Raw genomic sequence first — 17479 nt, 5'->3', positions numbered from 1 at the left:
TACAGCTCTGGAGTATAATACAGGATATAACTCAGGATCAGTACAGGATAAGTAATGTAATGTATGTACACAGTGACCTCACCAGCAGAATAGTGAGTACAGCTCTGGAGTATAATACAGGATATAACTCAGGATCAGTGCAGGATAAGTAATGTAATGTATGTACACAGTGACCTCACCAGCAGAATAGTGAGTACAGCTCTGGAGTATAATACAGGATATAACTCAGGATCAGTACAGGATAAGTAATGTAATGTATGTACACAGTGACCTCACCAGCAGAATAGTGAGTACAGCTCTGGAGTATAATACAGGATATAACTCAGGATCAGTACAGGATAAGTAATGTAATGTATGCACACAGTGACCTCACCAGCAGAATAGTGAGTACAGCTCTGGAATATAATACAGGATATAACTCAGGATCAGTACAGGATAAGTAATGTAATGTATGTACACAGTGACCTCACCAGCAGAATAGTGAGTACAGCTCTGGAGTATAATACAGGATATAACTCAGGATCAGTACAGGATAAGTAATGTAATGTATGTACACAGTGACCCCACCAGTAGAATAGTGAGTACAGATCTGGAGTATAATACAGGATATAACTCAGGATCAGTACAGGAAAAGTTATGTAATGAATGTACACAGTGACCTCACCAGCAGAATAGTGAGTACAGCTCTGGAGTATAATACATGATATAACTCAGGATCAGTACAGAATAAGTAATGTAATGTATGTACACAGTGACCCCACCAGCAGAATAGTGAGTACAGCTCTGGAGTCTGGCCACTAGAGGGAGCATCCACCTGTTTGGGTTTGCTGTGAGCATTTGGTGTGCTCGGCTTCGAGAGAGATCCATCTGTCCCCAGAAGGAGATTTCGTTTCCTAGTATGAGCGGAGAACCCCAACACCTGCCCCTTGAAACAGGTCCGTGGGAGGCAGGGGGAGCAGCATCAGGAACTGCACCAGAGGCCTCCGGGTTAAGACGCTCTGCCAGGAGATGAAGCGATGTATCTCCAGCACTTCCTGAGCCCATGGAGACAAAGAGTAGCCACAAGGCTGCTCCAACAAGCAGCAAAGCTACAAAAGGTACTACAGGTACTGTCAAGATAAGCCTTGATAATATGGACTGTGATACTCCTCCTGGAGCAAAGCTAAATGCCCATGGAGGTGTGAAGGAGGATTGGGGAATGCCCAGGGCCCAGGAGACTGGAACCACCTATGGGTACCGGGTGGCAGAGGTACTTCATGGGTAAGAGGAAGCAAGGAGCAGCTTTGCAGAAATGGAGAGAGAGAAGCAAAGAAAGCTGAGGGGGCTTCAGCCACAGGTTGAGGAGGAAGGAGACGTTGCGGAGGCCGATAATGTTGAGCCAAATCCACCCGGGGGTCTGTAACATCTGACCCCATAGAGTGGGCTCCCTGCAGGGCAAGTGGTGATGTCATCTAGCTGCGGCTCTGGTGGTTCGGGGGATGAAAACAGCACCAGTCACCAGGGAGGGGCGCTGATGGCCCAGATGCAGTCAGGTTGGCAATTGATGGGCTTGCCCTCAAGAAGTCACCCGGTCCAGATGGCTTAACATCTGAGTTCTATAAGACCTTTAAGGACACTTTGGTTCCCCTCTTGAATGATTATTTAATGAGTGTCTATCCTCGAGCACTCAGCCGAAGTCAATGAGGAGGTCGGCGCTGATCATCCTGTCAAAGGGTAAAGACCTGTCCCGCATTGAGAGTTGGCATCCCAGAGCACTTCTCAATGAGGACAGGAAGATTCTGTCAAAAGTGCTGCTTAACCGGCTGGTGGAGTTTGCACCCCAACTCCTTCCGGGGGCTCAGCATTGCTCCGTTCCAGGCCGCAGTACATTTAGTGCTGTGCTCAGTGTCCGGGAGGCTGTGGAGCAGGGTAGGGCTGTCTTCCGAGATATGGCCTGCTGGGGGGGGGGGGGGGGGAGGGTTGTTGATTGGCTTAAGACCTTGTATGTAGGGACAGAGAGTTTCCCGCTTGTGAATGGTTGGATTGGCAGCTATTTTGAGGTTGGGTCTGGTGTCCGTAAGGGTTGTTTTTTGAGCCCGTTGCTGTATGTGTTTGCAATTGATCCTTTCCTTAGGATGATTGATTGTGGATCCTTGACGGGGGTGAGAATGGACCTGGCGGTGCTGGATTCGGCTCTGAGGGCAGTAGCGTATGCTGATGATGTCTCCTTACAAGAAGAAGGCAGATGGGTGATGTCAGAGGTGGACCACTACTCGGAGGCATCTGGGTCCAAGATCAACCAGGATGAGTGTGAGAGTCTCAGGCTGGGAGGGGGAGATCCTGGTTTTGATCTCCCGGACGCCCTTCCAGAGCCCCAGGAATGTGCAAAAGTCCTCAGCATCAAATTTGGCCAAGGGGTTTATCCCAAACATAACTGGGACAGCAGGTTTAAGATCGCCCTCAGAAGGTGGATCAGTGGAAGGGTTGGTCATTGACCCTATGGGAAAGGGTTAACCTGATCAAAACATTCCTGCTCCCTTTGCTGGGCAGTGTATGCATGTTGACAGAACCTCTCTGGACCCGGGTCTACAGTGTGTTCTTCCAAATGTTATGGGGGAATAGACTGAACCTAGTAAAAAGGGAGGTTACTTACCGTATGAGGAGACTAGGGGGGTTGTGCATGGTCAACCCCATGGTATTCTTGGTGAATACCTTACTTAAGATAGGCCAATATTGCACACCTCTGCAAAGAGAAGGCTCCTCTGTGGGTATCCTCCTGTAGGGGATGGTTTTGGCCTTTTTTCCAGGAATGGGAGACAGGAGGGCAAGTGAAGGATCTTCGCACACCACACGGGCATCTCCCGGTTTATGCTACCCAGGTTGTGAAGGTTATTCGTCGGTGGGGTCTGGGGATGTGGGAGATTAGGACTCTGTCGAGGAAATTCCTGGACAAGAGGGTTCTGTCATTTCCAGAGGCCATTGGCGCTCAAGGATTGCTCAACTCGGGATCTGGAGGTTGCTTTAGGGCTTTTGAATTCTATCAGGATCCCCTTGAAGTTTTGGGACTTGACTTGGCGCTGCTTCCATGGGAAACTGTGTGTGAGGGACAATCTGAAGTGCAGGAGCTCTGATGACCGGGGATGTCCCCACGAGGAGTGTGGAGGCATGCTGGAAAGCATGGAGCATTTTCTGCTTCATTGTCCCTTTAACACAGAGGTTTACAACAGGGTGGGCACTTCAATTGGTTGGCTTAGGCTGGCCAGTCTCTCCTATGCGGAATGGTCCTTTGGGGCATTCAGAAACCTTGGAGGCTGGGACCGCAGCACTTTTATTCCTAGTCAGCTCAGTGGTCAGGTACTGCACGGGGAACGCACAGTGTTTAGAGTCGACGCAGCATAAAATCCTCCCTTTGGATGAGGTGGTTAGGAACATACTGGGTGACCTGGTGAAGATGCGTTCTCTGGAGTACGAGAGGCTGGGTGCTGGCAGGGCTTCTCGTCTGTGGAGGGGCTCTCCCTTTAAAGTGCCTTAGCCTGTTGTCTCCCCCTGCTGGTGGGCTGATGCTGACACATTAGTCTTTTTATTTTGTGCTGTAGGAATATGGTTATATAGGGCTTGCAGGCACTGAACTTGAGCTTTAGGGGTTTGTGTGGCTGAAAAGCCTCTTTTTTGTTTGGTTTATAGTGTTATATGTATTTGTTATGGTATTTATTGTTGTAATGTATACTTATGTACTGTGTATATGGTTAGTCTATGCATATTTTATGTACTGTATATATTGTGTGATGCCTCCTGGGGTTTGGGTTTAATTTAGGTTGGGTGGTGGGTTAATTTAGGTTGGGTGGTGGGTTGGGAGGAGGGTTTCTATGGGACTTTTATATATATACAGAAAATCCTGGACTGGTTCATGGACATCTGGTAACATCTACAGGGGGCATAGGATGCCGTTCAGGGCCAAAAAAAAAAAGTGGTATTATTTAGTTTGTTTGTGTGGAGGAATGAGTGTGGGTTGGACCAGTGTTGTATTTTATGGTGTTGGTTTTATGATTCATTATATTTATATGTTCTGTCAGATATGGTATGTTTATATCTGTAATAATTTATTGTTATGTTTAAAATTTTAATAAAAGATTTACAGGATGATTACAATGTATATGACTGATGAGATGAAAAACCAAAAAGGAAAGCAATGAAATAAAAACAATGGCTGGATGGAATTAGGGTTTCAGTACAAATTTATTTGTCTATACAAAACGTTAATACGTTCAAAAATGTACACAACAAAAAGGATCACCAGAAATTTTTTGGTCAAGTGACAAATGAAAAATTTCTACTACTTCATTCTAGGTCCATGTTTGCAGACAATTAATTAAATAACAATAAAATAATATTAATTATAATAATAAAAATGTTTAAAAAAAATTATTCTATCAAGAAATTATTGGGTGCGGGTGCGGAATGCAACCCTCTAGGTGACTACTCACCCTATAGGGATCATGTATCCATAGTGTCATGTGATGTGTGTGTGTAGGGCAGTGTTTTTCCATCCAACGCGCCTCCAGCTGTTGCAAAACTACAACTCCCAGCATGCCCGGACAGCCTTTGGCTGTCCGGGCATGCTGGGAGTTGTATTTTTGCAACAGCTGGAGGCACAATGGTTGGCAAACACTGCTCTAGTTGGTATGGAACCCTGATACTTGATCGTCTCTTTCTGATCTTACTTTGTTTCTATAGACTTTACTTTGGCATTTCCCATAGCAACCATAACCCTACCACATCATAGCAACCATATATTTATTATATTCCCTTTATTCATGGTATTGAAGATACGGTTGCTATGGTGTGGTAGGGATATGGTTGCTATGGGAAACAACAAACTTAAGTCTATAGAAACATGACAGGAAGGATAAAATATGGAGAAGGATATAGTAAGGTCAGGCAGAGACAATATGGTATCAGGGTTCAATACTAACTATTGCAGCGTTTCCCAACCAGTGTGCCTCCAGCTGTTGCAAAACTACAAATCCCACCATGCCCGGACAGCCAGCGGCTGTCCGGGCATGCAGGGAGTTGTAGTTTTGCAACAGCTGGAGACGCACTAGTTTGGGAAACACTGTCCTACATGTAATGTATGTACACTTGCATTCGAGGAGGTAAAAAAAAAGGGCGCAATGTGTTGCTAAATATGGGAGGCGCGTTTCAAGCTTGCCATTTCCTGATTGGCTAGACACATGAGCCCCCGTAGGGCATCGATGGCGGTAAAGGTGCTTTATATATATACATGCAGGGTAGCGTTCTACATACATTCCGCTACGGAACGGTTCTGCGTCGCGAATTTCGGCAAAGTAAAAAATGTCAACGTTCTTGTGCATATTATTGAGGTAGTTTGTGTGCATATAGTGGAGAAACCCAGAGAGCAGAAGCAAAAAAATAAAAATAATTAAAAAAAAATACCAGCATGTTTGGGTGCGTATGGGGGACTTCAGAAAGAGTCTACAGGGAGTTTTATGGGGAGGGGGCTACTCGACAGTCGATATAGTTTTGTGTCATTCTACAGTAGTGGTCTCCATACTGTGGTAAAACTACAACTCCCAGCATGCCCGGACAGCCGTTGGCTGTCCAGGCATGCTGGGAGTTGTAGTTTTGCAACAGCTGGAGGGCCACAGTTTGGAGACCACTTTCCTACAGAACAGATGCCTTAATTCTGTAGGTACAAGTTACTTTTTGCTGCCTTTTTTCCATCCACATTCATTATTATTCATTTATTTCTTTATTTTAGAAAAAATCTGATTAATAATCCATGCTTTATCTGGTTGCTATGCCTACATTACCTGACAACCGTTTGAAAGCAGTTGCTAGGGTCCTAAACTGAAAGTGAAACTGAGATTATGGGCAATGATGGTTGGTAGTCCTCAAGTGGTGATGTTTTCCTATCACCTCCAGCCGTATTAATCAGATTTTTGTTAAAATTAAATTTGTCCCAAGAGATCGGGAGGATTGAGGTGCCTTATTTTGCCCTGATGTTTGTTTCTTAGTTTTTTTTTTTTGTTCTTAGGTAAATCAAAGTGTAAACGTTTCTGAAAACAATAGAGATTTTTCTTAATTCCCTTTTTCCATGTTCGGGAAAAAAAATACAGTACAAAGAAACAGTAGACCTAAGGACATTGTAATGTTCGTAGAGGAAAACATGGACTCCCACCTCAAACTGAACAATGGGGTTAGTCACTTAGACCAGTGGTCCCCAACCTCAGTCCTCAATGCCCGCCAACAGCAGTCCAGGACTTGAATTCAATGGAGTACTCATAATGTTGGTGGGCCTTGAGGACATTATCATGCTCGTAAATGAAAAGATGGACTCCAATCTCAAACTGAACAATGGGGTTAGTCACTTAGACCAGTGGTCCCCAACCTCAGTCCTCAATGCCCGCCAATAGCAGTCCAGGACTTGAATTCAATAGAGTACTCATAATGTTGGTGGGCCTTGAGGACATTATCATGCTCTTAAATGAAAAGATGGACTCCAACCTCAAACTGAACAATGGGGTTAGTCACTTAGACCAGTGGTCCCCAACCTCAGTCCTCAATGCCCGCCAATAGCAGTCCAGTACTTGAATTCAATAGAGTACTCATAATGTTGGTGGGCCTTGAGGACATCATCATGCTCGTAGATGAAAAAATGGACTCCCACCTCAAACTCAACAATGGGGTTAGTCACTTAGACCAGTGGTCCCCAACCTCAGTCCTCAATGCCCGCCAATAGCAGTCCAGGACTTTAATTCAATAGAGTAGCTAAAAAACTCATAATGTTGGTGGGCCTTGAGGACATCATCATGCTCGTAGATGAAAAGATGGCCTTCAACCTCATATTGAACAATGGGGTCAGACCAGTGTCGCTTAGACCAGTGGTCCCAACCCCGACCAAGGCCCACCAACAGTCCAGGGTTTGAATTCAATAGAGTACTTGAAAAATAAAAACAGAATATTAGTGGGCCTTGAGGACTGGGTTTGGGACCAGTGGTTTAGACCAAACATCCTTTGAACCCCCCACGCCAGGTCAACACTACAACTAATGTTCATGCAGAGAGGGACAGGTCCTGAAGTGCCCTTCACCCACCCAAAATGACCCCCCCCCCCCCTGCAGAATAAAAAATATCAGCTTGAAGGAAATGCAGTTTGATGTCCTCTTCCTGACCCCATGCGTTGACATGCCTAAAGACAAGTTAACATTACAAACCGATAGGTCAATGTTTTTGGTAAATGTTTTTTTTTTTGTGAGTGTTTTTCTCATTACCGTACAATCAATCGACTCCATTGAAACCATCTCTGGACTACATTCGGACCCTAGCCCAGTCATGGGTACGGTCATACTATTAAAGATACATTGAGATATATACTTCTGTCCTTCGAGAATACTTCTGAGACCAGCTCTAGGAAAACAGTGCTAAAGGGAATCTGCCCCCTTTCAATCATGGCACCTAAATGGGTGCAGCCGTGTCAAATTAGACACCACTCCCCAAACGGTATGAAACTGAAGCATGACTTGACATGTCAATGTGACTCTACGAAATTTAGAGATCGGCACCAAAAGGGCCTAAAGGTCAACATCTCCCCAACCCTTGGGAGCAGAAACCCCATTGGGATGTCACTGGAAACCAAGCATGTTTCATTTCAATATCCATTTGGGGAAACATATAGGACTTAAGTCCTGCAGGAATGCACAAAAACGGAGTTCCTGCACTTTTTTCACAGCAGGAACACTGTTCCCATTAGCAGGAGTCCTGCAGGACCGGCCCTTGAGTGGAAATCTTGGGTAAGTTCCCACACTTTTTTCCAGGACTTGATCCCTGGAATCATACCCACGTGGTCAACCGTACTGTGGTACCTTTGAGATGCCAGACAGATCTGGTGACAGGTTCCGTTACATTGGTAAGAGTGGGATTGTCAAAGTCTGTTGTAGCTTTTGGGAAGATCTAGAACATCCAAGACGCTGATGTCTTAAGGAATCCAAAAAAATATATATATCAACCTTGGATAATCCTAGTAACAAGATACCCCTCTGTATCGCAGTCATTAGCTGCAAGGACATTCTTTGTCAATACTAGACCAAGGTTGAAGACGTTTGTCCTTCCTTATCCTCAATGGAATACTGAGTAGTCAACTCTCGACCTTCTAGGTTTCCCTTCATTTTCTTCCTAGTTAAATCTAGAAAGTTTATATTTCAACAATGGCGCGAAGGGGGGGAAAAAATAAAGAAATCTCCACAGTACTTGAGAAGATCACCCCGAAAAAGTCGACCAACCCAACGAGGTTCGGCAAAGTTGGATCTGGTGGCATTTCCCAAGACTTGGTAGAGCAGTACAATGATGATCTTCTGTGGAATTCTTCTATGTATTGTTTCAGTCTAACTAACCTTTCTTCTCAGCCCGGTCTTTTTACCTCTCTGCCCGGATTTTGTATCGTAGTACGAAATAGGCTATGAGGCGCAGAGAGACGAAGAAGACCCCCAGGATGATAAAGTCTAAGTACAGCTTGGCGTTCTCCACGTCAAGTTCTTTCAATATGGCTTCCGACTTCTGGAAGTGGCAGGTTTCATCTTTGTCGCAGTACAGGTCTTCTCTGTCCATGCCGTAAATAGACAAAATGACTCCCTCGAATCCGTATCTGTTGAGAAAAAGATATCATGTTAATCCAGGGAGACTGATCAGTGGTTCCCAACCCCATCCCACCAACATTTAGTTTTTTTTCTGTTACTCCATCAGAATAGATTAGAGTGCTTGGTCTAAGCCAGTGGTCCCAAACCCAGTCTTCAAGGCCCACCAACATTCTGTTTTTTTAGTTACTCTGGGTTTTTTAGTTGGTGGGTCTTGAGGACTTGGTTGGGGACCTCGGGTCTAGGGTGTTGAGGTGGAGCTCCTTCTATGATTACCATAGGATATAGTCCCTGGGAATATAGTCCTTATCCATGACAAGATGCAACAGGCAGGAACAGTCTAGAGCAGTGTTTCCCAAACAGGTTGCCTCCAGCTGTTGCAAAACTACAACTCCCAGCATACCCGGACAGCCAAAGGCTACATGAAGAGCAAATGTTATTACACTATAAACAAACATTGTCTCAATGTGAACTTTCATGTTGATGAAGTGTCAGTAATGTTATTTTATAGCCACATGGATTAACCTAGTGACACCTTCTGCTGGTATCGGCCACTAGAGGGAGCAGTGCTGTTGGGAAACATCGCCCTCTGGTGGACACAATGAAAAAAAAGAGCTGTAGTCCTGGGTTCATACTTTGGATTTCTTCATGTAATAGATAGAAATAGTTATATCAGATTGCAAGTCCGGCTGAGGATGGGTACTACACAACTTATTCTGTGTACAATGCCATGGACTATGTTAGCGCCATAGAAAGTAGAGATATAAGTAGAGCACATTCAGTACCTGACATACGACATGTAGGACATCCACTGAAGGTAGCTGGGAATAGTGTCAAAGCTGACAAAGAATCCGGAGAACAGCAGAACAGGAATCGCTGTAACCGGACCCACGAAGGTCGCCACCTGAAGGAGAACGGGATTTATTAAGGGCCGAATATTTTCATCATGTGCATTATACCAGATCTTCCTGAGGTAGCAGAGCTGTGCGCTTCATTTGGTACAAGTCACAGGGATGGATAGATTAATAGATAAATAAATAGATAGACAGATAGATATTAGATAGATAGATATGAGATAGATAGATAGATATGAGATGGATAGATAGATAGATAGATAGATATGAGATAGATAGATAGATAGATAGATAGATAGATAGATAGATATGAGATAGATAGATAGATAGATATGAGATAGATAGATAGATAGGTATGAGATAGATAGATAGATAGATATGAGATAGATAGATAGATATATATGAGATAGATAGATAGAAAGATAGATAGATAGATATGAGATAGATAGATATGAGATAGATAGATAGATAGATAGATATGAGATAGATAGATAGATATGAGATGGATAGATATGAGATAGATAGATATGAGATAGATAGATAGATAGATATGAGATAGATAGATAGATAGATAGATATGAGATAGATAGATAGATAGGTATGAGATAGATAGATAGATATGAGATAGATAGATAGATATATATGAGATAGATAGATAGATAGAAAGATAGATAGATAGATATGAGATAGATAGATATGAGATAGATAGATAGATAGATAGATATGAGATAGATATGAGATAGATAGATATGAGATAGATAGATAGATAGATATGAGATAGATAGATAGATAGATAGATATGAGATAGATAGATAGATAGATAGATAGATAGATAGAAAGATAGATATGAGATAGATATGAGATAGATATGAGATAGATAGATATGAGATAGATAGATATGAGATAGATAGATAGATATGAGATAGATATGAGATAGATAGATAGATATGATATAGATAGATATGATATAGATAGATATGAGATAGATATGAGATATATATATAGATATGAGATAGATAGATAGATAGATAAATAGATAGAATAGAAATCCAAAGAAGCAGCACATCCACCAATTCCCTTTCAGTAGTATTAAGGTGCACGCAGTCACGCAGGACTCCAACTTCAATACAAGGAGAAAGGAACCGCAGCAAACAGAAAGTCCTCAGAGCAACAAAAAACTTGTGTTTATTCCATCTTCAGCAAGAAATACAATAAGAGCAATGTTTCTGTAGTCTCTCTCATCACCATCCGCAGGCACAATGCAGTGAACAAACAGTGGCCCATAATTAGCACAAATGACATCACTCAATTAATATAATACTATTTTACAGAATTCCATAAAAATAAGGTGCATACAAATTATCAAAACACATTAACAATTCCTTATAGTGAATACAAATGACCAAAAGTGCATAACAGTAATATAGGGAAAAATACTGAATTTGTTTCATGCATTTTTGAATTTTGACGTGAATTACAAGAAACAGTACAATTTCTGGATGTATCGGCGTCAATCGTTGGGAATATTTTGACAACTGATTTGTTTACAAAGAGCACGGATGGTAATTAGAGATGAGCGAACTTACAGTAAATTTGATTCGTCACGAACTTCTCGGCTCGGCAGTTGATGGCTTTTCCTGCATAAATTAGTTCAGCTTTCCGGTGCTCCGGTGGGCTGGAAAAGGTGGATACAGTCCTAGGAAAGAGTCTCCTAGGAATGTATCCACCTTTTCCAGCCCACGGGAGCACCTGAAGGCTGAACTAATTTATGCAGGAAAAGTCATCAACTGCCGAGCCGAGAAGTTCGTGACGAATCGAATTTACTGTAAGTTCGGTCATCTCTAATGGTAATAATCGACTTCGATATGAAAGTTGCCATCCACGCCCTATGATTGAATCGTTACATTATAGCCAAATGGTGCGTGCCCATCGTACAACGAACACAGAAGAACAATGTCCAATTCCTTTAAAGAGAGAAAGGTTACCCAGAAAAACTGATTGCACGACAGAGAGAGAGAATAAAAAATGGAGATAGTGCCAGACGGGAAGAACAGAATGTGACAAATGGAATACCATTTGTTTCCACCTTTAGTGACATATCTAGCAAAATTGTCCGAACGTTAAAGGGGTTATCCAGGAAAAAACTTTTATATATATATATATATATATATATATATATATATATATATCAACTGGCTCCAGAAAGTTAAACCGATTTGTAAATCCCTTCTATTAAAAAATCTTAATCCTTCCAGTACTTATCAGCTGCCGTTAGTTCTTTTCTTTTTGAATTTCCTTTCTGTCTGACCACAGTGCTCTCTGCTGACACTTCTGTCCATTTTAGGAACTGTCCAGAGTAGGAGCAAATCCCCATAGAAAACGTATCTTGCTCTGGACAGTTCCTAAAAGGGACAGAGATGTCAGCAGAGAGCACTGTGCTCGTGATGTCCGCAGAGAGCTCTATGTTCCAAAAAAGAAAATTATTTCCTCTGTAGTATTCAGCAGCTAATAAGTACTGGAAGGATTAAGATTTTTTTAATAGAAGTAATTTACAAATCTGTTTAACTTTCCGGAACCAGTTGATTTAAAAAATAAAAAATAAAGTTTCCCACCGGAGTACCCCTTTAAGGGCCACTGTTTGTTCACTGCATTATGCCTGAGGATGGTGGTGTGAGACTACAGAAACATTGCTCTTATTGTATTTCTTTTTTTGCACTGAGGACTTTCTGTGTGCTGCGGTCCTTTCTCCTTTTCGATAGATAGATATATAGATAGGACATAGATGTTATATATATATATATATATATATATATATATATATATATATATGCGATTTATTGTTCTCTTCTCAATATAAAATTCTCAGCCACTAGGGGGCACTCTATGTACAGTCTACAGTCTATCTATGCCTTTTATCTAAACAGCATTCTTTTACAGGTCAGTATTACCCTGGCGGAGTAGAGATTACCGTATGTAATTGTGTGTGTGGGGGGGGGGGGGGGGCTTTGTCAGTATTATGGTCCCAGGTGCCCACCTGTAAGGAGGTCGATGCTGCCCCGATCAGAAGCCCCAAGGATTGAGCCACCAGGGAGGTCATCGTCCCCAGAGCCGAGAACAAGACGAATCTGACGGCGTCCGACGGCTGCGACGTCATCCAGTACACGATGCTGCAGTACGCCACCGGGAACATGATCTGAAAACAGACACAGGGTCGTCACGACACGTACTGGAGAGATCTTGGGAGTCGTCTTGGGAAATTATCTTTTATAAGGGTATGTTCACATGTACAAAATCCGCTGCGGGTTACCCGCAGCGGATTTTGTACGTGTGAACATACCCTTACGGAAGCCGGTGTGTTTACCTGGAACGGGACGTCGGCCATGGTCTTGGCTAAGTAGTACGCCTTCAGACTGTACCAGTAGTTGAGATGTTCTCTAAGGAATACTCCCATCTCCAGAGGAACTGCGAAGAAATAGAGGACTAACTAGCACCATGTCAGCACCTTGTGGTGGTCCTGCTTCTGTATCCCCCCATGATCAGAAATTATCCCCTCATTCATCTCCCGAAATACTCTGCGCTGCTCCTTCCACGTTAAGACTTTCAATCTGCACCCGCCCCTCTCTTGACTTCGCTCCCCTCCTCACGTCCTGACATTGGCAGTCTTGTCTTCTCTAAAAATCCCACAAGTGGGCACGTCACTGCCAGGGCCGGCTCCACCTATAGGCAAAATAGGCAGCTGCCTAGAGCGCCCTCTTGATGGCGGCGCCGTTCTGCCCTCCAGAAGAAAGTTATTTCTCCAGGTCCTGATGGCCACTAAGCTTTCACCCCAGAAGTGAGGTGATTACATGAGGAGGGGGTTTGTTACAGTGTGTCACCCCCATAGTAAGGTGGGGCATGTCACTTGGAGGAGTCAAAGGGGCGGCACAATTAGCTTTTGCCTAGGGTGGCAAAAAATCCTTGCACCAGCCCTGGTCACTGCCCCAGAACAGCACACTCCTCTCCTGAAATACTCTGTGCTGCTGGGGACCCTTCTCCTTCCACTATGTCATTCTCAGTCTGTGACCTGTGTCTTGTCCCTGTGCCCTGACAGCCCTGTCCTTTCTAACATCATCACAGGTGTGAACAGGTCACTGCCTCCTACAAGATCAGCACACTCCTCTTCTGCTGCTATAATGGTTTCCTTCCCATCCTCTCGATTTTCAATCCTTATAGTGAAGACCCCCTCTGTTCTATCTTAAAAACCCTGTAATCCCCATAATAGGACAGCAGCTGGTACTCACAGGTGTGAATAGGTCACTGCCTACTACAAGATCAGTACACTCCTCTACAGCTGCTATAATGGTTTCCTTCCTATCTTCTCGATTTTCAATCCTTATAGTGAAGTCCCCCTCTGTTCTGTCTTATAAACCCTGTAATCTCCGTTATAGGACCTTATAGGACAGCGGCTGGTACTCACAGGTGTGAACAGGTCACTGCCTCCTACAAGATCAGCACACTCCTCTTCTGCTGCTATAATGGTTTCCTTCCCATCCTCTCGATTTTCAATCCTTATAGTGAAGACCCCCTCTGTTCTATCTTATAAACCCTGTAATCCCCATAATAGGACAGCAGCTGGTACTCACAGGTGTGAATAGGTCACTGCCTCCTACAAGATCAGCACACTCCTCTTCTGCTGCTATAATGGTTTCCTTCCCATCCTCTCGATTTTCAATCCTTATAGTGAAGACCCCCTCTGTTCTATCTTATAAACCCTGTAATCCCCATAATAGGACAGCAGCTGGTACTCACAGGTGTGAATAGGTCACTGCCTCCTACAAGATCAGCACACTCCTCTACAGCTGCTATAATGGTTTCCTTCCCATCCTCTCGATTTTCAATCCTTATAGTGAAGTCCCCCTCTATTCTATTTTATAAACCCTGTAATCCCCATTATAGGACAGCAGCTGGTACTCACAGGTGTGAACAGGTCACTGCCTCCTACAAGATAAGCACACTCCTCTCCTGCTGCTATAATGGTTTCCTTCCCATCTTCTCGATTTTCAATCCTTATAGTGAAGTCCCCCTCTGTTCTGTCTTATAAGCCCTGCAATCTCCGTTATAGGACCTTATAGGACAGCGGCTGGTACTCACAGGTGTGAACAGGTCACTGCCTCCTACAAGATCAGCACACTCCTCTCCTGCTGCTATAATGGTTTCCTTCCCATCCTCTCGATTTTCAATCCTTATAGTGAAGTCCCCCTCTGTTCTGTTTTATAAACCCTGTAATCCCCGTTATAGGACATTATAGGACAGCGGCTGGTACTCACAGGTGTGAACAGGTCACTGCCTCCTACAAGATCAGCACACTCCTCTCCTGCTGCTATAATGGTTTCCTTCCCATCCTCTCGAATTTCAATCCTTATAGTGAAGTCCCCCTCTGTTCTGTTTTATAAACCCTGTAATCCCCGTTATAGGACATTATAGGACAGCGGCTGGTACTCACAGGTGAGGACTGTTGGCATGAGAGCTGCGAACATCAGGAAGAGCATGGAGAAGAAGAGGAAGCCGGAGTTACTCAGGACCTTCTTGGCCTCGTTCCCGATCCCCAGGTAGAGTAATCCTATGAGGAGCCCGATTCCAATGTGGGACATGATACGTAAGTGAGTCAGCACCTGAGGAGGAGAGTCATGAGACACTCAGAAAGACAAACTGCATGTAAAAAAACAAAAAGGAAAAAACACTTCTGTATATATATATATATATATATATATATATATATATATATATATACTACTAGTACTATACTTTATGTGGGCACTGTGCGGTACTGATATGGGTTCACTGTATGTCACTATAATGTACGCACTTTATGGGAGCATTAAATGGGCTCTGTATAGCACCTATATACACTCTAACTTATGGTTTACATGAGTATTGTATGGCCCTGTTATGTCTTCACTATACTAGGTACTATATGGAAAAGGTATGTGGGCACTGTATAAAAATATGTGGGCACTGTATAAAAATATGTGGGTACTGTATAGCACTTGTATGTTGGCACTGTATAGCATTTATACTGCTTGTGGGCACTGTATAGCACATGTATGTGGGGACTGTATAGCACATGTATGTGGGCACTGTATAAAATCATGTGGGCACTGTATAGCACTTGTATGTGGGAACTGTATAGAATTATGTGGGCAGTGCATAGAATCATATGGGCACTGTATAGAATCATATGGGCACTGTATAGTACTTGTATGTGGGCAGTGTATAGAATCATATGGGCACTGTATAGAACTTGTATGTGGGCACTGTATAGAATGATGTGGACACTGTATAGACGTATATGGGTACTGTATAGAAACATGTTGACACTGTAAAGAATTATGTGGGTACGGTATAGAATGATGTGGGCACTGTATAGCACTTGAATGTGGGCACTGTATAGAAATATGTGGGTACAGTATAGCACTTGTATGTGGGCACTGTATAGCACATGTATGTGGGCACTGTATAGAATCATGTGGGCACTGTATATAAATATGTGAGTACTGTATAGCACATGTATGTGGGCACTGTATAGAATCATGTGGGCACTGTATATAAATATGTGAGTACTGTATAGCACATGTATGTGGGCACTGTATAGAACATGTATATAGGCACTGTATATAAATATGTGAGTACTGTATAGCACATGTATGTGGGCACTGTATAGAATCATGTGGGCACTGTATATAAATATGTGAGTACTGTATAGCACATGTATGTGGGCACTGTATAGAACATGTATGTGGGCACTGTATAGCACATGTATGTGGGCACTGTACAGCTCATGTATGTAGGCACTGTATAGAATCATGTGGGCAGTGTACAGAATCATATGGGCACTGTATAGTACTTGTATGTGGGCACTGTATAGAATTATGTGGGCACTGTATAGCACTTGTATGTGGGCACTGTATAGAATCATGTGGGCAGTGTATAGAATCATATGGGCACTGTATAGAATCATATGGGCACTGTATAGTACTTGTATGTGGGCACTGTATAGAATGATGTGGACACTGTATAGACGTATATGGGTACTGTATAGAAACATGTTGACACTGTAAAGAATTATGTGGGTACAGTATAGAATGATGTGGGCACTGTATAGCACTTGAATGTGGGCACTGTATAGAAATATGTGGGTACAGTATAGCACTTGTATGTGGGCACTGCATAGCACATGTATGTGGGCACTGTATAGAATCATGTGGGCACTGTATATAAATATGTGAGTACTGTATAGCACGTGTATGTGGGCACTGTATATAACATGTATGTAGGCACTGTATAGAATCATATGGGCACTGTATAGCACTTGTATGTGGGCACTCTATAGAATGATGTGGGCACTGTATAGAATTATGTGGGTACGGTATAAAATCATGTGGGCACTGTATATAATTATGTGAGCACTGTATGGAAGCATATGGGCACTGTTAAGAATCATACGGGCACTGTATAGCACATGTATGTGGGCACTGTATAGAATGATGTGGGCACTGTATAGAATGATGTGGGCACTGTATAGAATCATATGGGGACTGTATAGAATCATGTGGGCACTGTATAGAATGATGTGGGCACTGTATAGAATTATGTGGGCACTGTATAGAATAGGGGCCACGCACATGATTTACCTAGGGGCCACGCACATGATTTACCTAGGGGCCACGCACATGATTTACCTAGGGGCCACGCACATGATTTACCTAGGGGCCACGCACATGATTTACCTAGGGGCCACCCACATGATTTACCTAGGGGCCACCCACATGATTTACCTAGGGGCCACCCACATGATTTACCTAGGGGCCACGCACATGATTTACCTAGGGGCCACGCACATGATTTACCTAGGGGCCATGCACATGATTTACCTAGGGGCCACGCACATGATTTACCTAGGGGCCACGCACATGATTTACCTAGGGGCCACTCACATGATTTACCTAGGGGCCACGCA

General features: G+C 43.3%; 1 protein-coding gene across 3 annotated transcripts in view; it reads right to left on the bottom strand.

Annotated features, from left to right (window-relative positions):
- ABCG1 (ATP binding cassette subfamily G member 1) overlaps nt 1-17479 on the bottom strand; it is a 197910-nt gene that overhangs the window by 42944 nt on the left and 137487 nt on the right. For 2 of the 3 annotated variants that reach the window (XM_056559732.1, XM_056559730.1), the window contains exons 11-15: nt 14966-15134; nt 12845-12945; nt 12518-12676; nt 9415-9533; nt 4622-8640 (exon numbers count right to left, since the gene is read on the bottom strand). In XM_056559732.1, the coding sequence (XP_056415707.1) occupies nt 8412-8640; nt 9415-9533; nt 12518-12676; nt 12845-12945; nt 14966-15134 (777 nt within the window). In that variant the 3' untranslated portion in view covers nt 4622-8411. Of the gene's footprint in view, nt 1-4621; nt 8641-9414; nt 9534-12517; nt 12677-12844; nt 12946-14965; nt 15135-17479 lie in introns of those variants that run through there. The other variant, XR_008889125.1, reaches the window with a different exon arrangement.

This window comes from Hyla sarda, chromosome 2 (genome assembly GCF_029499605.1).
Source record: "Hyla sarda isolate aHylSar1 chromosome 2, aHylSar1.hap1, whole genome shotgun sequence".
Lineage (NCBI taxonomy): Eukaryota > Metazoa > Chordata > Amphibia > Anura > Hylidae > Hyla > Hyla sarda.
The sequence above is the reverse complement of the archived record's forward strand: the minus strand, read 5'-3'. Positions and strand labels throughout refer to the sequence as shown.